General features: G+C 32.3%; 4 protein-coding genes across 4 annotated transcripts in view; 2 read left to right on the top strand and 2 right to left on the bottom strand.

The window, feature by feature from the left end:
• LOC125838141 (signal recognition particle 14 kDa protein) overlaps window positions 1-26,254 on the bottom strand; it is a 325,612-nt gene that overhangs the window by 149,743 nt on the left and 149,615 nt on the right. The gene's annotated exons all lie outside the window — the stretch shown is intronic.
• Window positions 60-2,534, top strand: LOC125838140 (probable prefoldin subunit 2). The gene is made up of 2 exons (XM_049517197.1): window positions 60-227; window positions 1,984-2,534. The coding sequence occupies exon 2, from the start codon at window positions 1,988-1,990 to the stop codon at window positions 2,420-2,422; it is 435 nt and encodes a 144-aa protein (XP_049373154.1). The 5' UTR covers window positions 60-227; window positions 1,984-1,987; the 3' UTR covers window positions 2,423-2,534.
• Window positions 2,954-6,681, bottom strand: LOC125838137 (uncharacterized). Its single transcript, XM_049517195.1, has 5 exons — window positions 6,375-6,681; window positions 4,170-4,238; window positions 3,709-3,784; window positions 3,568-3,632; window positions 2,954-3,338 (listed from the first exon to the last, which is right to left on the bottom strand). The coding sequence occupies exons 1-5, from the start codon at window positions 6,552-6,554 to the stop codon at window positions 3,258-3,260; spliced, it is 471 nt and encodes a 156-aa protein (XP_049373152.1). The 5' UTR covers window positions 6,555-6,681; the 3' UTR covers window positions 2,954-3,257.
• On the top strand, window positions 20,568-24,919 carry LOC125838125 (stearoyl-[acyl-carrier-protein] 9-desaturase, chloroplastic). The gene is made up of 3 exons (XM_049517183.1): window positions 20,568-20,793; window positions 23,120-23,624; window positions 24,051-24,919. Exons 1-3 carry the CDS (start codon window positions 20,666-20,668, stop codon window positions 24,609-24,611), a joined length of 1,194 nt encoding a protein of 397 aa, XP_049373140.1. The 5' UTR covers window positions 20,568-20,665; the 3' UTR covers window positions 24,612-24,919.

Below are 26,254 nucleotides of genomic sequence, written 5' to 3'. Positions count from 1 at the left end.
TGCTTCAAAATAACTCTATGATGTCCGTGCGGATGGGCTGCCCGCCCCATATGTAAAAGCGGCCCAGTCCAAAACCCAAAATAAATCTCTCTTCTTCCAACATTTTTCTTCAACACCAAACAAGCCCTGCTGATTCCTCCATTTTCTTCAGCAAAATCGAAGTTTGCCCTATTATTTTTCTTCTTTTTCCCACTGTTCGCAGTTTGCTAGGTCACAGAATTATTCGGGTAAGTCATGATTTACTTGTTTTAGGTCTTTGAATTTTTCTTTGTGATTTTGTGTTTTATGAGTTAATGATGATTCCTAACAATTAGGTCTTTTGCAAATCATCTGGTCGTTTTGTGGTTAATAAAGTTCAAACCTTGTGGTTTTTGCAGTTTTTTTGCTGTAATTTGCTTCCCCGGGTTGATTTTCTTGGATTTAGTTTACTGAAGGCTATGCAACTGGTTTCTCATGGGTTTTACTATATTGTTTGCCTTTTGATTTGTTGATTTAGGTTTAATTGGTAATGATAAATATCCATAGTAATTTGTAGAAGATGCATATTGCAGATATATAACCCGTGTGTGCTAGTGTCAAGGAAAACATCACTTGTTTTAGGGGTAAATGGAGATAGATCACTAAGTTGCTTGCACTATTAGTACATTGAGCCTTTATTATGATTTATGAAGGATTAAGTTAGTGGAGATTTTTTTTATATTTGCTAATGCTAAAGCTGCATAATCTTGAGATGAGATGCTACTTAAGGGGGTGGATTGGGGGAGTATGATCACATCATTTGCCTAACATTGGGGGATATTCTAAGTTTCTATTCTAATAATCTTTATCCAAGTTGTTAATAGCTCAATTTACGATCTCTAGTTTGTGTGTCTGTAGGAACAAGAAGAAACATTATATGTGACAGGTAAACCATTCAAACAATATGTTTTTGTTAACGTATTTTAGAAAACATTAGTATTTATTCACTTGGTTCAGATAACATTATACTTTTATTCGGGAGACAACTAAAGCTTATGCAAGGAAGATTTGATATTTTAAGAAAAATTAATAGTGCCTATTCAACAAGGCAAGGAAAAGAAAAGAGCAATGGTTAGTTATAGATAGAGCTTCAGCTGATAATAAACATATTTAGGGGTGGGGGGATGCAGAAGGAGGAGGAGAATAGGAAGGACAACTCATTTCCAAAACCATTTTTAGGACTAAAATAAGCTTTGAGGTATATCGTAAAACAAGTTAGAATCCAAAATTTGTGCTGATTTTGTTCCGCACGTTTTCATCATTTGGACAATATGTATTAATTCTGGGTTCCATTGTGACCCCTAGTGGTGTACGGATACTAGATAATGACAACCATTGAAGGCTAAACTGAAATCTGGGAATACTGCCAACAAATCTAAGGACTTTGTTCCTGAGGAAATGTATTTGGTAGATGGAATCATTTATATAGTATTTCATATTGGCTGTGAGAGGTAATATCATGGTACATATTGTTGAAAGTTTAGTCAATTGGTCTTCTTGTGTTTTTACTGAATATCGAATAGGGGTCTTGTTAATGGATATGAGAATGATTTTGGAGGCTTTTGGAGAAGACATTACAGGAGAATCATGTTTTGACGTACCATTGTTTTCGTGCTCTCCCTTGATCAAAAGGAAAAGTTGTTTTCCACTTCTCCCTGTTAGTTAATTTTCTTCTTTGCTTCCATGCAATTCTAAGCCCCGAGAAGTCCTAGCTTCAGTTTCCCTTCCAAGCAAATGTTTTCATTTGTGTTTCAATTATGCAACTGTATTTCTTGGAGGCTTTTACTAATAACATGAATTCTACTGTCCGTTTGGTTTCTCTTTTGCCCTAATAACATGAATTCGTAGAGATTACCTTTGTCTTGATACGGCGGGCTTTGATATTTGATTCTTTCATCACCACTATTTGTGATTGTAGTTGCTGATATAGATATGTTGTTTGACATAGTCTATTTTGTGTCTCAGCGCTATGGCTGCTAGAGCTGAAGAACCAATCAATGAGCAAGCAGTTGCCAACGTCTACAGTTCCATGAGGTCTGAGATCACCCAGATTTACTCTAAAATTACGGAACTAGAAATGGAAGTTAGTGAGCACTCACTCGTGATCAATGCTATACAACCACTTGATCCTGCAAGGCGGTGTTATAGGATGATTGGAGGTGTTCTTGTAGAGAGAACCATCAAGGAGGTCCTTCCTGCTGTTCAACGCAATAAGGAAGGAATTGAGGAAGTGATAGCTCGACTGAATGAAGCCTTGGAGAAAAAGAAAAAGGAGATTTCAGACTTTGAGGCCAAGTATAAAATTAGAATCAGAAAACCTGATGCTGAAGTAAAGGAGGAAGGTGGTCGAAAGGAAGGCTCTGCACAAGGAGTCCTTGTTGGTCCTGCTGGTTCAAATGAATAGACCTATCTAGTTTTCAAATTCCATTTTGAGGTACTTTGTTGAATATGATCAAGGAACTATAGTACTTTAGCATCATCTTTAGTGTGTGATCTATCATGTTCATTTATTTTTCCATATCAGAGGTCTTGAGACCATGCTTCGTGCCTTGGCGGTGTTTTAACCAGACGATGGTGACACTTTGGGAATCTTAATTTTATCTCCTCGAACATTAGTCAAGTGTTTCTTACCTGCTGAGACTTGTGCCTTTTTGGGCTTTGGCTATGGATTGTAATTTAGGTTGTTGGAGTACAACTTTAGACATCTGAATCTGATTATTTTCCCATGGTACTGAAAATTATCTAATTGTTGTCCCTATACACTCTTTTTGCACATAATTCCAATGCGATATGTCATCAGTCTTGACATTTGATCTGGGAAAACTTAGCCTTGCTCACAATTATCTTTCCACTATCAATAATGACGAGCACAAGTTCTTAATAGGGCTTTACTCAGAAAAGAAAACATTAAGAGGGTAAGTACTATCATTGTCTAACAAATTAGACGTATCAATTAATGATCTCGTAAATATGTCAATCACTTCATCACACAGACATGAAAATTGCACTTCCAAAGCTATTTATCGCATCCAATATTCTAGTATTCAGTAATAGGAACATAAGCATAGTACAACAATCAAGTTGCTATGCGATCATCATTCCTCTTCATTGCTGATGCTAATTGATTCAATGTGGTTGTTGGATGTCGTATCCATGGTATAGTTGGCTTTTCATTCTTCTGTTTTCCAATTTTCTCACAATGATTTAACTGCTACATGCTCAATATGCAAGGCCATCTATTACGAAGATCTTCCTCGAGGTCCAGGCTTTCCGTAGCCTAGACTGATAAGCTTTTGCACCAACTTTTTCTCAGCTGCTGCCTGAATAAGCAAGAAAGGGGAAATTACAATCACGCTAACAGCTGGAGTATATACACACAAGATGAGATATGTAATTTTATGGACAATAGATATCTACAAATCCATGTAGTTATCAGCTATTTAAATGGAAATGACGTCCAAATAGAATTTTGAACAAGGGAACACAAACATTCAGAGATATAAACTAGAAAAGGAAGATAAACAGAGTGTGAACAGAAAGAGATCAAACCTCAAGCATGGGGCTGTTCTTGGGGATATTAGAAGCAAGTACAACATTGATTCCAGTCTTAAGAACTGCACAAGGATCTATGTCAGACGATATATCAAGAGAATAATGTCTAGGACTGACTTATTTTAAGTAGTAATATACCTATTCTACGGGCAATACCAGCTCCTGTATTATCAGATGATCCTCCTGTCAAGGAACTCACGCTAACAGTATTGCCCTGCACATGACATAAAGAGTTTGACAACTGAAATAGACAAGACGAATCACAACCACCTTCTCTCCTCTGAAATCTAACATTCATTCCCCACCTCAACATCTAAATATATGGAGAGAGGTTATGTGAGAGTACGGCAAATTTCTGTACAATTTTATAATATCTCATTTTGAAATTTTGAGTTCTTGTCTTGTTTTGTTCCCTACTTATTTCAAAAAAAATTCCGAAAACTTATTTAGTCAATATCACTTTTTCTTTATGAGTATAATCATCAGTATTGACTCTCAGTTCTCATTAACTTTACTCAAAAGCAATTACATAGATGACGAGAAAGGTGGCAGTATAAAGAAAAAATTGAAGTGCAATATATATCAAGTTCCAAACTTACAGGTCTTGTTGGAGCAGCTGCATACAAATCCCCAAGTTTGGTGGAGTTGCAACCAATCCATGCATATATCTATAGAGGATGAAAAGAAATTATTGTAAATAAAGAGTAACCTATTCATTAAAACTTGTAGACAATTCACACGCATAATTAACAAAAATCAGCAACCACAACAACTAATCAAGAAATTCAATAATTCTAGAAAGAAGTGTTGAAAACACCCCTAAACTTGATGCAAATTATTAGTTTCATCCCCGAATTATTGACAATCTTAAAAGCACCCATCTACTTGACTAACTAAACTTAAATACACACCTCCGATCACCCCCGATTTGCTACAAGACATAGCAAGTGGTCTCAAACTCTTGTATGACATGTAACTCTTAATAAAAAGCCGAAAGAAGTGTTGAAAACACCCCTAAACTTGGCAAGAATTTAGGGGTGTATATCACTCATGTTGTAAGATCGGAGGTGTATTTAAATTAAGTTAGTCAAGTAGAGGGGTGTTTTTAAAGCTGTCAATAGTTTGGGGATGAAACTAATAATTCACACCTAGTTTAGGGGTGTTTTCGATACTTCTCTTAATTCTATACACAACATCTCACTTTGTCTTGATAGAAGATGTTAATGGGTCATTAATGCATCAGCAAAGTTGATCCTTCAACATGCTAACATTTGTATTATCTGTAATTCTCAATTTTCTGTTGCATTTGCTGTCAAATGTAAACTTCTAACATTTTGTCTAACTTTCTAACTTCTTATTTTCTCTGGATTATTATATAGATCCCCATGCCCAACCGATAAAATTGCTTAATGAAATAATGAACCTTCAAATTCCTACTTGAACAACTTTTTATTGATCAATTTGAATCATTACTGAACTAAGTGCCCGTTTGGATTGACTTATTTTAGGTGTTTTTAAGCCAAAATAGCTTTTAAGCAGTTTTGAAGTGTTTGGGTAAAGTTAAAAAGTGCTTATAAGCACTTATTTTTAAGTCAAAATACCAAAAATAAGCCAAAAGTCATAAGTTAGAAATCCTAACTTATGGCTTTTGGCTTATAAGTCATAAGCCAATCCAAACAGGCCCTAAGCTTCTTCAATCTCGACGATTGCTTATTCTTAGGCTACTAGGAGTTTAAGACAGGCTGCTATGGTGAAATTGGTGGACCCGATGTTCTTAGGCAGCAGTGCTAATGCATCCACGAAAATAATAATTGAAGAAACACCTCAATTGCAATAGAAAAAATCCCAAAGCATATTGAATGTCACTCAACTGAACCAACCACCAGTTCGCACATACTACCAAGTCCATGGCAAACTGACATCAGAAGTATTTAAAACAATTGTCCGGTGAGTACTTTTAATACCACGATGGTTAACTTTCTTGTGGCTTCAGCTGTAATTTTCATTCATAAGCAATCGATTTATGAACATAATCAATCAATCATTAAGACTCAATCACAACCAAATGGGCTTTGGCTGTATGAATTCTTGGAAACTCTTTTGCTCGATTTGGAAGTTGGAACTACATCATTCCAATATCACTTTTGTTCTCTGAATTGCAAATCTATTCCTACAGTAATATAGAAAACTCTTTAACCAAACAAAAAAAGATTCTCAGCCAACACTTATAACTGTAACAACAGTAGCCATACTTTAATTCCAATGAGTTGGTAGTTTATTTGGATACTTTGCTTCCGTTGCGTTTTATCCTTAAACTAAGTCCAGATTGATTCTGTGAAATGGTAGATTTCTTCTGACAGCTTCCCTTACCCCTCCATGTGAGTTTAGGTCAATCTCATTTTCTTTCAAACACCTTTAGCTATCAAAGTATTGTAGTTATGGACCAGCACAAGTGGAGGCCAAACTATGTCAGCCGGCCTTCTCTCGTTTTACCCAATACATTACTATGCTATTTGCACATGTTGGATATAGCTCTTGACAAAACAGTGACTAATTCGTCTTTTTCCAGTCCTGAATTGCCAAACAAAACCTAACCCCCCAAAAAATCATATTCCAAATCTTCCATAAATTTTCAACTTTTCCCCCAAATTCCTCTAACATACTACTACGTGCTTACTTTACCACCTCAAAAACGAATAAAAAACTTCACTAAATTCTGATAATTTTATACTTACAAAATAGTTATATAAAAGAAAATGCATATCGATAATCTTTGGTTAATTGGAGTAAGGGAGCTACAAAACCTGATTCTGAAGACGAATGATCTGAAAGTAGAGAGTAGCATCGTTAACGACTTCAGAGAAACACGTGACTTGCACGCGACTTCCATCATCGCCTTCTTCTGCTACTTTCAACTGATTCATTGTCTCAGTAACAACGTCAACTCTTCCATTAGAGGAGGAGGACGGTGGTGATTCCTCCATTTTTTCAGTTGAAATTGAAGAAACGAATTAGGCAAATTCAAAATTTCTAGGGTTTAGCAGGGGATTTTGGAGGGGGTACCGATAGGAAAAAACCCGATCTCTAACCCGATCCATGTTAAGGTGCTATAGTAGTAGAGTCTGTTATTCGCACATAAATAAAAAGTATTATCCTAAAATATTTACTAAATCTAAATATACTACTCCCAATGTTTTTTATTTTTTATTTTTGAACAAAAACATGTTTGTTTGTTTTTTGTTTAAGTTTTGGATATTTTATTCATAGCTTTCAAAATCAAAACAAGAATAAACTACTCCTGATATTCTTTTTGTGTCATCTCCATCTACAAATCAACGATTTGGTGTAATGAATTAAATATTGTTGAAAGCTAATCCTCTAGCTATGTTAGAGATACTGAAGTGAGGAAGAGGAGAAGAGGAGAAATTGAGAGTAACAGTGTAAACTGAAAATAACCGACTTGAACTTTTTATTATCAACAATGCATTATTTATACATAGTTCCTAACTAACAGTGTTTAATTACTCATGTAACTAAATTTCTAACAGACTAACTGATCCAGCTAATTATATATAATTTACATTTTATTACTCCCCCTCAAGTTGGATGGTGGAATATGTCCAGCATTCCTAACTTGAACAACATGTTACTATGCAATTGTTTTCCTAAGGCTTTTGTAAAAACATCTGCCATCAGCTCCCTGCTTGTTATGTATTCAGTCTTGATGAGCCCTTCTTGTAGTCGTTCTATAATAAAATGACAGTTTATTTCGATGTTTTGTCCTCTCATGATACATGGGATTTGAAGCAATTTGTAATGCTGCTTTATTATCACAGTGCAACTCCATAGGCAGTGTAATCTTAGCTTTAATTTCCTGTAGCAGACCCTGTAACCAAACTAACTCTGCAACAGTGGTTGCCATGCTCATGTATTCAGCTTCTGCTGAACTTTTGGAGATGGTATTCTGTTTCTTAGACTTCCATGAAACTAAAGACTCACCTATTCTGATGCCAAAGCTTGTTACAGATTCCCTGGACACCACACATGAAGCCCAATCTACATCACAAAAGCACTTATTCTGTCTAACTTCTTGTTGTTCATTAATAAACCTAAACCAGGTTGTCCCTTAATATACCTCACTACATGTATTGCTGCATCATAATGAGATTGTTTGGGAGCATGCATAAATTGACTCAAGTGTTGTACATCAAAAGAAATATCTGGCCTTCTCATAGCCAAGTATAGCAACCTTCCAATCAATCTTTGATAGCCCCTTCTGTATTCCAACTCAGTATCATCCATGAGGTTAAAATGTTCATCATACTTTAAACTTGTAAGTTTCTGATTTTGTTCAAGAGGAGTTGAAACTAGTTTTGCTCCTGCTAAACCACACTCTGATATTAACTCCAAAGCATACCTCCTCTGATTCATCAATATTCCACTCTTTGATCTAGCAAATTCAATGCCAAGAAAGTATCTCAATTCACCTAAATCCTTCATTTTGAAGTTATTATGCAATATATCTTTAGCTTCCTGTATCAACTTGTAATTGTTTCAAGTAATCAAAAGATCATCCACATATACCAAAATTATCACTGTGTCTCCATTAGCATCTATTTTGGATGAGTGAAGCCTGACTGTGTAAGGGCAGTAGTTAGTTTCAAATTTTACTGTCTGCTGACCTGTTTCAATCAATACAAAGATTTGAGCAGTCTACACATCTTGTTGTTCTCCCCCTGACTGCCAAAACCTGGAGGTAGGATCATGTACACTTCTTCAAATAAATCACCCTGTAGGAAAGCATTGTAGACATCCATTTGGAAGCTATATCCATTTGGAGACCAACCATGTTGAGCAGCCAAAGCCACAACACATCTAACTATCACCATTTTTACAACATGTGAGAAAGTCTCATGATATTCTAAACCTTCCTATTGTGTGAATCCTTTAGCTACAAGTCGAGCCTTATATCTTTCAACACAACCATCAGCCTGATACTTGATCTTATACACCCATTTACAACCAATAAGAGTTTTTTTAGCAGGTAAATCAACAATTTCTCAAGTGTGGTTATCACTAACGGCCTGAATTTCTTGGTCCATAACAAAAATCAAGTTATTGTCCTGAGCAGCCTGATCAAAAGAAGTAGGCTTTAACATAGAGGAAAAGAGAGTGGAAAGATAAGCTTGGTAAGATGGAGTGATGTGTGAGTATAACAGGGAAGAGGAAATGGGATGTGGGGTTGTGGAAGAGGTAATATAGTCAACATGCCATATAGGTAGTCTGGTAGGTCTGGAAGATTTTCGTGGATGTAAAGGCAATGCAGTAGGAGCCACATGTGAATGAGAAATAGGAGGTGAATGAGTAATCTAGGGAACTGGTGGTGCAGTAGTGGGAAATGAATCGTCAGTGAGGTGTGGAAATGCAGATATAAGAATAGGAAAAGAAGAAGAATGGGGAGATGGTATATAGTCTAGGAAAATGTTTTTGGGATGTTTAAAATGGAAGATAGTTTCTCTAAAAGAAACATCTCTACTGATGAAGAATGAACTGGTTGCAATGTTGTAAAGTTTATAACCCTTTTGAGTGTCTGAATAACCCATAAAGATAGAAGGAATGGCTTTGGGAGACAATTTGTTAGTAATAAAAGGTTTGGTAGCATAACAAAGACAACCAAAAATTAAACTTTTAGGTGATTTAGGTTAGGAGCATGATTATGGAATACCTCATAAGGAGATTTACCATTCAAAATAGAAGAAGAGAGTCTGTTTATGATGAAAGTTGCAGTGAGTACACATTCCCCCCAAATTTTTAAAGGCACGTGAGCTTGAAACCTTAAAGCTCTTGCCATTTCTAGAAGGTGTCTATGTTTCCTCTCAGTTATGCCATTTTGTTGGGGTGTATGGACACATGTACTTTGATGGATTATACCAAAGGAAGTAAAAAGATTGTTACATTGGTGATTGAAGAATTCAAGGCCATTATCTGATCTCACAGTTTTAATGGTTGCTGAAAATTGTGTTTTAACAAGAGTAATAAAGGTTGAAATGAAAGTCACAACTTCACTTTTATGTCTCAGCAAAAAAATCCAAGACATTCTAGTATAGTCATCAACAATTGTGAGGAAGAATCTATGACCATTATAAGTACATTGTTTATAAGGTCCCCAAACATCCATATGAAGAAGCTCAAAAGGTAAAACAGTTTTCTTAGAACTAGTAGGAAAATGAAGCTTAGTTTTCCTTGCTAGAGGACATACAGGGCAAGAATGAAAAGATGTTGTATGCTGAAGAGCATGTTTGAGGCAGTCAATCTTGTGAAGGACAGCAGTAGGAGCATGTCCCAATCTCAAGTGCCAAGTAGTAGAATCAGGTGAGCAGGAAGGATTGGAATGGAGTGCAATGACATGTGATGGTTTCTTGGTAGAAAGTAGTGTGTAGAGACCTTTTTCTTCCTTACCAATCCCCTGTACCTTGCCAGTGCAAAGGTCCTGAAAAAGATAGTATTGAGGGTAGAAAGAAACACAAGAATTCAGGTCCTTTGACAATTTTGAATTGGATAAGAGATTGTAGGAGAATTGAGGAATGTACAGAACATTATGTAGTTCATGATTTTCAAAGAACTTCACAGAACCAGTATGTGTAATAGTAGTCAATTGACCATTAGGTAGATACACACTACTAGAATCAGGATGCACATGAACTGGATTGATTAGAGTGTTCAAGCTAGAGACCATGTGATGTGTGGCCCAGTGTCCACAATCCAGGAAAATGTATCAGTACCTGCAGCAAAACAAGTATAAGAAGTATGTAATGGAGAGGTGGTGTGAGCAATACCTGCCATATTGGCTATAGCCTCTTGTGATGAATAATCCTTTTCAAGAATTTTCAATAGGTGATTATACTGATCAGAAGTAAAAGTTGGCACAGTTTGGAGGGACGAAGGATTAACATCAGTATTCCTATTGGTATCCAAATTCTCAGCATACTGTGCATTATTGATCTGAGGCTTTCTATTACCTTCAAAAACTTGTGATCTGTCATTCCCTGAGATTTGACCCTTATTACTCATATCACAGTTCCTTTATTTTTTGTGAACTTGTAATGTTGAGGATATCCAATGAGTTTATAACAATTAGCCTTTGTATGAATCCTCAAGTGACAATAATCATAGTATAAACCTGTATTTTGAACTGTGCTTTGGTTGAATCTGTTATTGTGAGTTGAAGCTAATGCAGTAGGCTCACTGATGTCCAATTTCTGTAGAGGCAATACACAATTGGATATCAGACTAGATTGTATCATTTGGCTTTCATCCTACATTATCATACTGTAGGCTTGATTAAGGCTTGAGCTAGGGACTGTCAAAAGTATTTGGCTCCTCAACTGACCAAAATTGTCATTTAATCCCATTAAGAACTGCATAAGCTTTTGTCTCTCCATGTGTTTTGCATATACTCTGTATTTATAACACTCACATGTTGGTAAAGGTACCAGAGATACATATTCATCCCATAGATTTCTCAACTAAGAATATTACTCAGAAACATTAGATGTTCCCTGGCTTATGGTACTGATTTCTCGATGAATTTGATAGATCCTAGTTAGATTACATTTATCAAACCTCTCTTTCAGATCTTTCCAAAAACTATGTGCATTATGTGAAAACATTAGGCCATTTGCCAACTCCTTCGAAACTGAATTGGTAATCCATGACAATACAAAAGCATTACATCTCTCTCATTTGTGTTCTAAATTTACTTTGTACTGATATTTACGACATTTACCATCAATAAACCCAATTTTATTCTTTGCTAACAACGCTACTCTAATAGAATTGCTCCAATCAGTGTAATATTCAATGCCAGTAAGCTGTTGAGGGATCAAAATACTACCTGGAGTATCGGATGGATGTAGATAAAGAGGATTTCTTGGATGAATGTCTGTAAACTTCTCGATCTGCTCTGGATCTGATTCTTCAACTGTAGTCGCCGTCATTTTTGGATCAATGAATTGATTTTGGGTCGGTTCAACTGTTCTTTAATTCTCGAGTGTGCGGAAAGGAAAAAAAACTTCAGAATTATCTTTGTTTCAGCTAGATCTCCATCGAAACTAGCTGCTCTGATACCATGTTGAAAGCTAATCCTCTAGCTATGTTAGAGATACTGAAGTGAGGAAGAGGAGAAATTGAGAGTAACAGTGTAAACTGAAAATAACCGTCTTGAACCTTTCATTATCAACAATGCACTATTTATACCCAGTTCCTAACTAACATTGTTTAATTACTCCTGTAACTAACTTTCTAACAGACTAACTGATCCAACTAATTATATACAATTTACATTTTATCAAATATCTTTACTAAGGATTACAATTTTATTGATATATATTAAAATAAAAAATAAAATAATTTCCACTTTGATGAGTGAAAAAAAAGACTATGAAATTAAAGAAAATTAGCATTCACAAAAAAAAAGTTGACTTAATTTATTTCGGGACACTTGTTTAAGTCCATACGAGGACTAATCATGCGGCTTTAATTTGAGAGGTAGGTGTGCGGTGGTGAGGTATGGAGTGGTAGGGATGGAGACGGAGGCTACATGTGAGGTGGAGACGAAGAGTAAGGTGTGTAGTACCAAATAATTATGAAATATCACTTGTTTTTTCTATTCTTATTATGAAATTATTTTTTTCATTTTAAGAAACTTATTTTAAAAAAAGAATATTATCTAAAAAAATTAATCAATCGAACGACGAACGGAATAGAAATTCATAGCTACTTTTATTTTTTTGACATAGGTGTATAATGAAACTATTCTCATGCACATTACTAATTTATTGCTTGGAGGGAGAAATGTTTCTTGTAACCAATAACATAAATAGTGATACAGTGATAAATATTATTTCTTTGTTTTTAATCATAGATTTTAGGTTCGATCCTTTATAGATAAATTATGTGTTCCATTGAGTTATATATCTTATTAGTAAATAAGTTAGCATTCGGTCATAAATTTTGAATTATATTTTAAAAAATTATCTTCAAATATCAGTTTATATTTTGGATCAGATTTTAAGAATTTATCTTTTAAAAAAAATCAATTTCAAAAACCGATTCAAATCAAATTTTGGTAAAAAAATTGTTTTTACTCACAAAAGTTCAAATATTTTTCAAGTAAAACGTATATCCAATCACAATCAAATTTCAAAAATCACAACGACAAAATTTATGATCAAACGAGAAAAAAGCTTAACCCATAAAATAAATACTTCACTCCCATTCATATTCTTACGTACGTTTAAAAACTTGAAAACTTGTAGTTGCATTGATACATGATACATCCACCTCATCAAACAAAATTATTACTATGATTCTACAATTCATGAAACTCGTGAATATAATTGTCATAACTTAATAACCATAAAATGGAATTGAGTAAAAAGTGAAAATTGAATGAGGTTCAACTAACTACCCAAATTCATTTCTTGAAAATATAAATTTTTTTTTCTTGTTTATTTTAACAAAATCTTCTTTTCATTATTTTTTCTTATAATATGATGCTTATAATCAATAGAAAGTTATTCAAATACACAACTTATTTTACTATATTCTCTAAAATTTTCTATTATTTGAAAAAATTACAAAATCCCTACTCTCTCCTATTCTCGGATATATCACTTTACGCGATGTATCGATCGGATATATCACTATATGTGATGTATCGGTTGGATACACCAATACACGATGTATCGGGACGCAATACATCACTATACATGATGCATCGGGACGTACGTGATGTATCAGGATGTTGAGTGATGTATTCAAAACCGAGACACGAAGTATCGGGACATTGAGTGATGTATCAGAACATTTTGAAATGTATTCGGATTTCACCAAATTTAAGAGATTTTTGTAATTTGAAAAAAAACAGAAATAGGACGCGATCTCTTAAAACTATGAGATTTGTGTAATATTCCTATTAAAGAATGACAAAAGTCTCACATTGGTGGTTAATGAGATGGATGAATTCCTTATAAGGTTTGGGCAATCCTCCTCCTTTTGAGCTAGCTTTTGGGGTGTGAGTTAAGCCTAAGACCTAATTTAACAATTCCCTACAATTAAATGAGTAGTAATAATCAGATTTTAGATTTTTCAAAACATAATTAATAAGATTATTTAATAACATAAACTCGAGTAAGACTTTTTTAGTAATGTAAAAATCATTTATTTTGGACTAAATATAAAAGCAAAAAATATCATATAGTACTATAAAACAGGAGAAATGTGTGGTTATGAATGCCATAAATTTTATGATATAGTTGGAAGTTGAAACCAAATAATTAGTTGAAGCATTCCAACCATATCCCTAATTTTCCTACTCAACAATTTCTTTCAAACGTGAAATTTACAACTTTTTAGAGTTTGTCTTCACGTAATGCAAGTGAGCTGGAAAAAGCTTTAAGTACAAACCCAAACTCAAGTACAAAATGCAACAATTGCTTGACATAAATTAAGAAAAATTATGTGTACGCTACTAACGACTCAATATACAATGCACACTATAACCATCAATGATATTATCTACAAGAAGATGTTGTTTCTCGCCTTCTCCTAAGTGACTAAAACATATTAATAATGAAATGTATTTTGGTTTGATACAAATTCACCAGGATACGTTGCTTAGTTGACTTTCCTATAATGACGAATACCTCTAGTAACCAAGCCACTGCATCTTATAGCACATTCAATCTTTTTTGCATTTTAACGATCACCTTATCCTTTATCCTTATTATATATTTATATAATAGTCATAAAGAAATAAAGAAAAATTGATAATTTTACTAGTAAAAAGGGAATGTGCGCTCAAATACATAAAGAAAACTCGAAAAATTTCTCTTATATTATAGAATTAGCCTAATAGTTTTTCTTTTGCAAATGACATGTAAATTGATTCTTATATACCCTCAATTTTTTTTAATTAACCCTTTACTCGTTAATTAATGCCCTCTTCTTTTTTTTTTATCAGAAAAAGAAATAAAAAGTTTGGAACAACTAAACTCGTCAAATAAGAACACTATTTGGGTGAGATTTGATGGAATAAAAACAACTAAATTTAATATGTATGTCTTAACATCTACTTTATCTTCACTCTAACGGTGTGTTTGGTAAGAAAAATGTATGTATTATTTTCCAAAAAAAGTAAGTGATTTTTCTAGTTTTTTTTTTTTTTTGGTATTATATATCTTTAATAAATACTATTAAGTGGGATGATCCATCCGAGATAATATCTTAAATGGTCATTCAACTATGAATTATTTTTAGAAAGTCACTTAACTTTGATTTTTAACTCAAAATCACTCAATTATGAATTCTTTTCACAGAAAGTCACTTAATTTTAATTTTTAACTCAAAAGTCTTCTTAAAGAGTCATTCAATTTTTTTTAAATATAAATTTAGCCTGAGACTTCGAATCTTGTTGAGATGATCCTATAAAAAAGCAAAATAAACAAATGATACACGAAAATATGATAGGATACTCATAGGGGAACATTAATGGGATAGTGTGGGACAATTTTTTTGAAAAATGCTAAACAGAGTTTGGCAAGGTTATAGAAAATTTTAGCCGATCACAACTTATATTTAGTATTTTCAATACCATTTATATACATTAATTACACATATAGTTTGACTCTAAAAAATAGAGAGAGAAGTATTTAAAGCATCTCTAAATTTGGCGTGAATTATTAGTTTTATCCTTGAATTATTGATAGTCCTAAAATATCACTTTACTTGACTAACTGAACTTAAATACAACCATGATCTTGCCACATGAGTAAAATGCACCCCTAGATTCTCACCAAGTTTAGGAATATTTTAACACTTCTTTCGACTTTTTATTAAAAATCTCACATTCCTACAAGAGTTTGAGACCACTTGTTTTACCATGTGGCAGATCGAGGATGTATTTAAGTTGAGTTGGTCTAGGGTATTTTCAAGACTGTTAATAATTCAGAGATAAAACTAATAATTTACGTCAAATTTATGAGTGTTTTCAGTACTTTCTCAAAAATAAATATATGATAACTGAAAATAGACGGAGGGAGTATAGATAACAACACTTTAGTCCTTTTGATGTTTACTTAATAGTTAAGTGTAGGGGAATAAGAATTTTAAGGCAACCAAATTTTCCTCTCATAAATGCCTTTGAAAGACTTTACGGCGCTTTAAAGTTGTCACATATTTTAGTGAGTACATTGCACTTGTTTGGAGCTTCAATGTAAGTGCGCCAGAATAAAGTGAAGTATATGCTTTACCAAAATAGTGTAAGTAGGTATTTTCACATCAAAAATAAAAATAGTATCTAAAGTTAGGTTGAAATTATGTAGTAACTAGTAACAATAATCTTCTTCTTTCTAAGAGTAGAAAAACGGTTAATGTTATTCCTCAATTTTATTTTATTTTGCCAAACACCAATCAAATTTAAGAATGACGTGCTTTTGAAAAACAAGAACATACTTTTGGCTTATAAAACGCTTAACTAAGAGCGTGTTTGTGTTGATTTAAAAAAGTAGTTTTTAAGTTAAATTTAAATGACTTTTAAGTTAAAAATAAAAAGTAGAGAAATATCTACTTTTGGTTTTTAACTTATTTTAAGTTATTTTTAACCTTGTCAAACACTTCCTAACAAATCATTTTAAACTTATTTTAAGTTATTTTTAACCTTGCCACCAACCATTTTCTAACTTATTTTAAGTCATTTTTTGACTTATTTTAAGTTACTTTATATGTTGTCAAACACTTCCAGAAATCAAAACTTACTTAAAAGTAGGTTTGACCAACTTTTAATCAAATCTAAACAACCACTTAATAAACTCTAAATCTTAATAGACGTTTGAACATGCAATTTCATATCATGAGATGAAATTTCAAATTCTGTAAAAAAAATTGATTTAAAAATTTCATATCATAATTTTACATTTTTTAAAAATAAAAATTAATCCACAAGTGTATATTTTGTAAAAAATATATATTAATTTTAATACAAACAAATGCAGTAACAATGATTTTCTTTTTCGTATAATTACTGAATATCACAAATCAAGGAAACTTCATGTCTTAATCCATCCTTAAATAAGACAAACGTAGAAAATCCCAAAAGTAGATTTAAAGTTCTACTTTTTGTTTATTTCTTCTTCTTTCATTTTGGGATATTGATCATGAGAAGAAGAAAAAGAAATTGTACTCTCTTTGTCCTTAATTATTTGTCTAATTTTTCTTTTTTTACATGTCCCTTTTTATTTGTTCATTTTGACTAATCAAGAAAAGATAATTTTTTTTTTACATATTATACCCTTAATTAATTACTTTGAAAAAGGTAGAACTTGTTGAAAATCTTAAATTTTTAATTCATTCACTTCATACTTAACATGGATAAAATGATAAATTCACTATGTCAATCATTGTTTTCTTAATAGTTATGTCAATTCAAAAGTGGGCAGGTAATTAGGGACAAACGAATTACTTATGTTGTTTAGTTGTGTATAGGCTACAAATTTCTTCCTTTTTTTTTGTTTTGTTTGTTTTTGTGTGTGTGTATGTGTGTTTATTTTGGAGTTGAAAATGGAGATGTAGTGATAATTGGAAGGTGTGCTTGAGCATAAATGCATATTTATAATGTTATGTAGTTTGTTTGTGTGTGTGTGTATTGATTTTGGTGTTGAAAATGAACATGTAGTGATAATTGGAAGGTGTACTTTAGTATAAATGCATATAATGTTTATACATATTTATGTAGTGTAAATATATAATTTAAACATTAAAAAATATGTGTATGTATATATGGTATAATTATGTATAAAATGTATATATAATAATGTAAATTTGTGTATAAACATCTTTTATATACTTTTATATAAGGTTTGTATATTGTGTGCAGTATACAAAACTATCTAAATTTATGGATTATATAGATAGTTTGTATTGAACTGTATATTTTTGTAAAAGTTTCTTTATTTTATGTAAACCTTTTTAATTGGATTCAAATTCATTAAGATAAACAAAACTATCTAAATTTATGATCTTAGCTCCATGATATTTTTGTGGCTATAAAATAATAATACTAAAATTAAATACAAAAATATATTCTTCTTCTTGAAATGTTTTTTTTTAAAAAAAAACACAAAAACAAATGCCACATAAAATAAAACAAAATAGAAGAAAATGTTTTTCTTTCTTTTGTTTTTGCCCCTCAATATTCTTCTCATTGACATTAAAAATAATATGGGGAGATTAAATTAAAGTGAGCTCATTTTAAATATGACAATGTATTATTGCAATACAAATAAGATGAACCAAAAGGGATCAATAATGCCCCTCGATTATGGTAGAAGGTCTTAATATTTTCTTCATTCACTTATTTTGCTAAAAACATCACTTCGATTATATATTCTTAACTCACTTATGTTCTTTGACTAACGATCAATATCAAATTTTAAAAAAATATTTAAATTTCATATGATCTAATTTTAAATTCCGACTCCAATTAAGTACATTACCCAACTTTTATGAGACTTTTTTTTTACTCTTTAAATTTATTTTTCATAAAAATACCCGACCTCAAAGGTTATTTTTGAAAAAAAATGAAAATAAAATTGCTAAAGTTTTTTTTTTTTTTAAATCGACCCCAATGGTTGAGCTTTTGCAAATATTTTTAATAAGAAACCAACATCCTGAGGTTGATTTGCATATTAAAAAATATTTTACAAGTTGGCCTTATTTTTTGATAGATTTTTAGCAGTGACTTTATATTTTTCCAGTGAGTCGAGTAAACAGAAAATTGGATGAGGGAATTTATTTGATTGGGAGCGGAATTTAAAATTGGATCAATAGTAAATTGTCATGTCGAATATACATAGTTTTTAAAATTCAATATTGATAGTTAGTCAAAGGACATAAGTTAGTAATAAATATAACAAGAATTTTTTTTAGCAAAATAAATAAACAAAAAGTATATTTAGATCTTTATGCAATAATTCAAAACTACTTTCAACCCTTTTCTGTAAAATGACAGATATTTTTCTCTCTCTTTTAATCATTTCCTCTTTATTTTTCTGTCTAACTTGTGTGAGAAAGTTTACGAAAGTAAAATATTGTACTAAATTTTATTAAGGAAAACATTTATTTATACTCTATATTTACATCACGATGTATATAATACATGTACCTTACAAAATATTACTTTTTATGATATATATATATATATATGGTGTAGTTAGGCCGTTAGAGGGGGGGGGGGGGGGGGGTTGCAAGTTGCAAGGTGCATGTTTGAAAACTTGTCAAATAATAAAGAAACGAAGTAAACAAATGGATGTCATGCAATGCAAATAACAATAAATAATGCCAAGTGGAATATACTTGGCAAAGGTTTATTCTACCTTTAAATTAACGCTATTTCTCTACTCTTTCCTCGACCACATCAAAATTCTTTTCATTTTTCTATTTTGTCAATATTTACACGCTAATTCAAACACATGCCCTTGACTATTACGCTAAACTATTCGGATTAAATTAAAAAATCAAATCAAATCAAATTTTAATTTGTATTGATTTTTTGGATTTTTAATTTGGTTTTGGATTAATAATAAACTATTTGTTTTTTTAGTTTGGTTTCAGATTTATAAAAATCAAAATCAAAAACCAAAAAAACGTTTAGAATTAAGTTGGAGGTAACCATTTTTTTCCCTTTTTAGTTACCACCTTTCAATATGATTTAGTTTATATTTTTTTGTTTGGACATTTATAAATTATCATTGGAATACTTTTACGTATTGTGTTTAAGTTTTACTTGTGATTTATATTAGAAAGTATATTTAAGAGATTTAATATTATTGATTCTCCTTATATTTTTTTTCTTTTCAAATTGCAAATATAACTTTGATAATGTTTATTAATTATTGACATAACTGTATAAGCGAACTAAAAAAATCAAACCGAAAAGAGAAAAATCAAACAAATCAAATTTATTTTAATTCGGATTGGATTTCACTTTTTCAAAACCAAAAATCAAAAAATCCAAATCAATTAATACAAAACCAAACAAAAATGCACACACTTACTTTTATATCTTCTTTTTTTAGTTAAAAAAAGTTTAACCCTAAAAAAACAATCAAGTTACTTACCACCACATCAAGCAATTTTCTTTAATAAAATGTTAAAAACAAATAATAATAATAATAATAATGCAAATACCGTCAAACCTGTTATAACAATATTTTACTATAACGGTTTTCTACAAAATTAATCTTTTCTGTTATATTTTATTTCTTTACAATATTATTTTACTTTTCTACCTTTGCTATAATTGTACACTCTTTGAAAATTAACCTTCTTATAACACTTATAGTCAAATATTATGTCATAATATTTTATTCTTATATTTATGATAATCATCATTAATATCAAACACATAATAAATTTATTAATATCATATACATAATAAATTTCAAATACGAATATTTAAAATAATTTTTTATTTAAATAATATTCATTAATTATAGTCATAATTTTTTTCAAAAAAAACTATTACTAATGTAATATTTTTATTCAACACTGTCATTATAATGATGTTTGACGGTATAAAACATACTCTCTTTCTCAATTTATGTGACTTACTTTCTTTTTTAGTCCATCCCAAAAAGAATGATACATTTTTATATTAAGTAACAATTTAACTATAATTTTTTTTTTCTTAATGCAATGATTTACAAAGCGACACAAATTTTTATCATTCATTTTGGACCATAAATTTTAAAATTCTTTCTTTCTTTTTTAAACTTCATGCCAAATCAAACTACCTCAAATAAAATAGGACGGTATAACATAAAAACATTTTGTTTTAATGTTACCCACAGGTAAATGAGAAAAACAGTGGGGGGCAAAATTTTGTTAAAAGACACTTGTGAGTCCAACTGGTGTAGAGTAACCCACCATTTGGCTTTTTTCTCTCATATAAGTTTGCTCTTCGCTTTCACTTCTGTGGAGGAAACAAATCCTGCTTAAATCACTACAGAAAAAAAAAAGCAAGAAAAAGGATTGAGAAATGGCTTTGAAGCTGAATGCCATTAACTTTCAATCTCACAAGTATTCTTCTTCTTTTGCACTTCCACCTATGCTCAGTCTTAGATCTCCCAAGTTCTTCATGGCTGCAAGCCTTAGTTCTGGTACAAAGTGGGTATCTTTTTTTTTTCCTTTTCTTTTGTGCTTTTTTCAATTTTTGTTTTGTTAAAGAAAGATTTTTTGGGTGAGTTTGAGTTTATTGTAAGTTGTCTTTTTGTTTATTCTTGAAATCCATTAGCCCCTTTTGATTTCTTATATCAAAGGTTGGATCTTTGTTAAAAAAGATTGTTTTTTTATTGGGTTTTTGTTTAATTTAGTTCTGTTTTTGTCTTGTGAAGTGATTTATCTGAAAGTGGGGTTCTTTTTATGTAAATCTCAGGAGATTAGATTAGTTTTATTTTGGTGTATGAAGAGTTTTTTTTTTAAGTTTGGGATTTCTTGTATGAATTGATAATTGGGTGCTGGTTCTGAAGTTTTATACAAATGACATTGTCAATTTACCTGAATGTCTTGTAGCATGCTGATTAAATTTTATGTTCTCTGTTGTACTTATACTATATGCCTTTATATGTTGAGTATTCAGGTTTTATTACTAGTTTTGTGCTCTGACATTGAGAAGAGATGGACAACACAGAGAGAGAATTGAGGTGGGTGTGGGGGTGGGGGGATGGAGTACTGTTTTATTCAATGATGGTTCAATTACTCTTTAAGAGAATTTAATGGTAGGTATCCAAAGTCTGATCTTTTCTTGTCTAGTATATTTTTTTTTTATGTAGAAGGAAGCTCAGATTCTAAAATTGTCTTTCCATTGTCCAATTTAATTTGTTGGGAATTAGGTTTCAATGGCTAGATATGTTGGTTACATTCTTGATCTTTTGATTCAATAGTGAGGTTCTTTGAGTTTCTCTAAATGATTATATAAAAGATCTCTCTCTCTCCTATTGGTATATGATAGTTCCGTAATATTTGTATTTTCTTTGAGTCATGTCCTTTATTTTGCATTAAAATTTATGTTTTAGCTATCCATGTTACTTTCCTTGAAATTAAAAAATTGTGGGGTCATGGGGGGAAGGGGCGGTCTCATGATCAATATAATTGACTGAGATTCTTGTGAATTTTCCAGTGAGCTGGCTAGGTCTGTAGCAAAGCTTGAAATTTCAGGATTTCTGTGCAGTGATCCATTTACATAGCTGTTCTAGGAATTTTCAGGATGTCTGGCTACTAGGAAGTGTTCGTTTGTCTTTTTCTTTTTCGTTGGAAGAAGTCACCAACTGTATGTTGTCTTTGCCATGATTTGATCCATGGGTTTCACCTACATTATTATTGACTGCTAGGCCACAACCTTGACTACAAGTGCTTGTTTGCTTAGACCTTTGTTTTCAATCTTCTGCTTGCTTGGCAAGCACTTCATTCTTAGATTTGGTTGAGCATGATGCTGGTATCAAGACATTTATGTCTTTTTTATATGCAAACATTTGCCTCAATTGGTGTAGTCATTAGTTATCAATCAGCAACAAAGTTGTCAATTTGGCTCGGCTTATGCTTGTTTTCCAACATACTTTCATATTCTATTGTTACAAAGCACAAGTTTTCTTAATTTTCCCTTGGCTCTACTTTTTGTTTGGAGTCTCAAACTACTTTCCCTTAGCAACTTGATTGTGTGGATTTATTTTTCTTAATAGTTTCGTCATCGGTCCATGGAAGTGACCCTAACATGCTTCTATAAGATTTATAGCTTAGTTTTAGTTAATGCGTGGAGATTAACCAAGTCCTGCTATATATAATGTTGTTTGGTTTGTAATCAATTTCACTGCAATTGTTTTTAGCATATGCTTGGATAAGTCTTTGCTGGATTGCAATGTAATGCTTTATCACCTAGAAAATACCTACAGAGTCTAGCCTGTGGCTTCATCAGCTGCATCCTATGAGGGCTAATTTGTCGATTGCAAAGAAAAAAGAAGCAGTTAGGTTGAATGAGTAAATGGACAGCCTGTGGCTTCATCAGCTACTTTGCCAAGTGCTCGACCAATTGATATGTGGAAAGCCTGGAGATACATTTTCTGTGCCTTAGTTGATGATACTTGGCATAAAAACCTGTTAGAAGCATATTAGTGGAGTTTCTCAATCATATCCAATTGTTAAGCTTTGTCTCCACTGATTAGGCAAATAAGATTATTAGGAAATCTTTTGAACAAAATGCCGGAACCTTTCCGAATCTTGCCAGCCTTTGTTCAGAACATAAATTAATTAACATGCTGAAATCATATGTTGCCATGCTAATGCCTCTGGTCCTGGAGAGCATGATACCAACCTAAAGACAATTTTGCATATATTGGGGGTACTTGGTTTTCATTTACAGTTTCAAGATTATTTTGTTGATTGAGTTTTCTTGCTTCATCCTCTCTTATAATTTGGTTTTCTTTTTGATTGTGTCTAGGGAGGTTGAGAACCTGAAGAAACCCTTTTCTCCTCCTCGCGAGGTTCATGTTCAAGTAACACACTCAATGCCGCCTCAAAAGATTGAGATTTTTAAATCTCTGGAGGGATGGGCGGAGCAAAATTTATTGACTCTTCTGAAACCAGTGGAGAAAAGCTGGCAACCACAGGATTTCCTGCCCGATCCTGCATCTGATGGATTTCATGACCAAGTCCAGGAATTGAGGGAGAGGGCTAAGGAGCTTCCAGATGATTATCTTGTTGTTCTCGTTGGGGATATGATCACTGAAGAAGCCCTTCCAACATATCAGAGTATGATTAATACCTTGGATGGTGTTCGTGATGAAACAGGTGCAAGCCCTACTTCTTGGGCCATTTGGACAAGAGCTTGGACTGCCGAAGAGAACAGGCATGGTGACCTCCTCAACAAGTATCTTTACCTTTCCGGAAGAGTCGACATGAGAGCAATTGAGAAAACAATTCAATACTTGATTGGATCTGGAATGGTGAGTTATTGCATATTTACACATTTAGTTAGAATCTCCCTTTACAATTATCTTATACATGCTGAGACTATCAAATAAATAGAGTCAGTTGGTTGTTACGTGCAACTTCACTATATAACCAGTGGCTATGTAGTCCCATTAACCTTGTGGACTTGAATTTACTCACCTCTAAGCCTCTTCAAAATTTGCATGTTCCATCTTTTGGTTTACAATCCCCCATTTTCCTCCCCCTCCACCCGAAACAAAGAAAATAACTCATCTCTCAAGAGAATCCGAACAGGCTATATTTTCTTTTGTTTTTTAAACATACTATGTTCATTTTATGGCAGAATAGATATTTGAAGTGATTTCTTACTGATAATGCCATACAAATTGATGTTCCCATCTACTGTTTCGGATATTTCAATTTCGTCTAAAATGTTTCAGGATCCTAGGACAGAAAACAGTCCATACCTGGGATATATTTACACATCATTCCAAGAAAGAGCAACTTTTATATCCCATGGGAACACAGCTAGATTTGCTAAGGATCATGGAGACATCAAGCTGGCTCAAATCTGTGGCACGATTGCTGCAGACGAGAAGCGTCATGAGACAGCCTATACCAAGATTGTTGAAAAGCTTTTCGAGATCGACCCTGATGGCACTGTGCTAGCATTTGCTGATATGATGAGGAAAAAGATAGCAATGCCAGCACACTTGATGTACGATGGTCGTGACGATAACCTGTTTGATCACTTCTCAGCAGTTGCTCAACGTCTCGGCGTCTACACTGCTAGTGACTATGCAGATATACTGGAGTTCCTTGTTGGTCGATGGAAAGTGTCTGATCTTACTGGATTATCAGGAGAAGGAAGGAAAGCTCAGGAATACGTATGCGGGTTGACAGCAAGAATCAGAAGACTGGAAGAGAGAGCTCAGATGAGGGCAAAAGAAGGACCAATCATGCCGTTTAGCTGGATATATGACAGAGAGGTGAAGCTCTAAGTTGCAGAAACAAGGTTGTTTGCTTGCTCTCTCCAGCAAATAGGAGGGTATCTTCTATTATAGATAGTGTGTTAAAATTTCTTTTAGAGTCTTTGCAATTCATTGTTATTGTTCCTTTTGCTGGGGATGATTTCTGGTGAGATGTAGATACAGTTGTTTCTGTTTTGTGTTGTGTTTTAGGTCTGCTATATAGAGAGAGAGCAACTGTAGTTTCTTTGTTTTTGTGTTCTGAACTGCATAAGTTTGTTTTTTCCTTGCCTAGTGTGTTGTGACTAAACATAACATCAATCTTAAAGAAATTTTGACAATTATGGTCTTTTCTTCTGTGAGGGTTCTTTGCATTTTGCACCCTTAAGTGTCTTCCATACATCAGCAAGAAATGAGCTTAACAGGCAAAATCAATATTGAATCCCTTTTTGCTAGCAAGGGTCTAGCCAAGTCTTACCTTGTATATTCAAGGTTAAAATATCTTGAACATACGACATATGTTGTTCGAACTTCTTTAGTGAAAAATTACATTGTATATTCAAGGTTAAAATATCTTGAAAATATAACAGACGTTGTTCGAACTTCTTTGGTGAAAAATACATTGTATATTCAAGGTTCAAACTTCTTTAGTGAAAAATTACATTGTATATTCAAGGTTAAAATATCTTGAACATACAACGGACGTTGTTCGAACTTCTTTGGTGAAAAATTACATTGTATATTCAAGGTTAAAATATTTTGAAACAGACGTTGTTTAAACTCCTTTCGTGAAAAATTATATTGTATCTTCAAGGTTAAAATATCTTGAACATACAACATATGTTGAATCTCCTATGACTTTATCGTGTATTTATTTCTTCCTATTTTGAAATTCTAAGTGAAAATTTTGGCACTTTGTCTTCATCAGATTAAGAAGATATTGATCCAATAACTTTTTTATCTTTTATATTTAGTTCAAATTCGAAATAAATGATTGTTTACATAAATAAGAAGATGTTTTTTTTGTATTACTGTATTATTTACCTTTGTTTTTAGATGAATATATTTTTACATCGTCAAGGGAGTAAAATAATTCAAGCCTAAAATTCATGCTAAGGACCTTTTTTTTTCTACAAAGAAAAATAACAAGATAGATATAAAAGTTAAATCTCTAATCTTACTTAGAGAGAGTCGCACTCAATCATCATCAAACCAAATTATATGATAATTTGAGTGTGGGTTCAGACATCTATATTTAATATTATTTTAAAAAAATATAACACTACTAAATATAATTTTAAAAGAATAGCATGAATTTACGTAAACTCGGAGACCGACGGGCGACGCCCCTGCTTTTCTAGTAACTATTTTGACTAAACTGTATGTAAAGGTAGGCAAGTTTTGACCGGTTTTAGCGGTGCATTTATGAAGCATGGAAGTAGATAATTAAATAGCTACATATTTAGGTAGTCTTGTCACTAAACGAACTCACATCAATGTGAAAAAATAATATTGTCCCCATCTTAAATTATTTATCATAATTTTTAAAAATATTTATTATTTTAAAATTTTAAGATAAAATTTTAATAGTACTCCCTCCCTTCCATTTTACTTACCTTTGAACTAAAATAGATTTTTCTTTTTACTAGTCTATTTTAGGAAATCATATTTTTCCC

The sequence above is a fragment of the Solanum verrucosum genome, unplaced genomic scaffold (genome assembly GCF_900185275.1).
Source record: "Solanum verrucosum unplaced genomic scaffold, falcon-dt-bn FXZP01000079.1, whole genome shotgun sequence".
Lineage (NCBI taxonomy): Eukaryota > Viridiplantae > Streptophyta > Magnoliopsida > Solanales > Solanaceae > Solanum > Solanum verrucosum.
The sequence above is the reverse complement of the archived record's forward strand: the minus strand, read 5'-3'. Positions and strand labels throughout refer to the sequence as shown.

Coding starts and splice junctions, on each gene's coding strand:
- LOC125838140 (XM_049517197.1), top strand. CDS start 1,988: ATGGCTGCTAGAGCTGAAGAACCAATCAATGAGCAAGCAGTTGCCAAC.
- LOC125838137 (XM_049517195.1), bottom strand. CDS start 6,554: ATGGAGGAATCACCACCGTCCTCCTCCTCTAATGGAAGAGTTGACGTT. Junction 3,785..4,169: donor CAGCTGCTCCAACAAGACCT/GTAAGTTTGGAA, acceptor TGTCATGTGCAG/GGCAATACTGTTAGCGTGAG. Junction 3,633..3,708: donor TGGTATTGCCCGTAGAATAG/GTATATTACTAC, acceptor ATCCTTGTGCAG/TTCTTAAGACTGGAATCAAT.
- LOC125838125 (XM_049517183.1), top strand. CDS start 20,666: ATGGCTTTGAAGCTGAATGCCATTAACTTTCAATCTCACAAGTATTCT. Junction 20,794..23,119: donor AGCCTTAGTTCTGGTACAAA/GTGGGTATCTTT, acceptor GATTGTGTCTAG/GGAGGTTGAGAACCTGAAGA. Junction 23,625..24,050: donor ACTTGATTGGATCTGGAATG/GTGAGTTATTGC, acceptor AAAATGTTTCAG/GATCCTAGGACAGAAAACAG.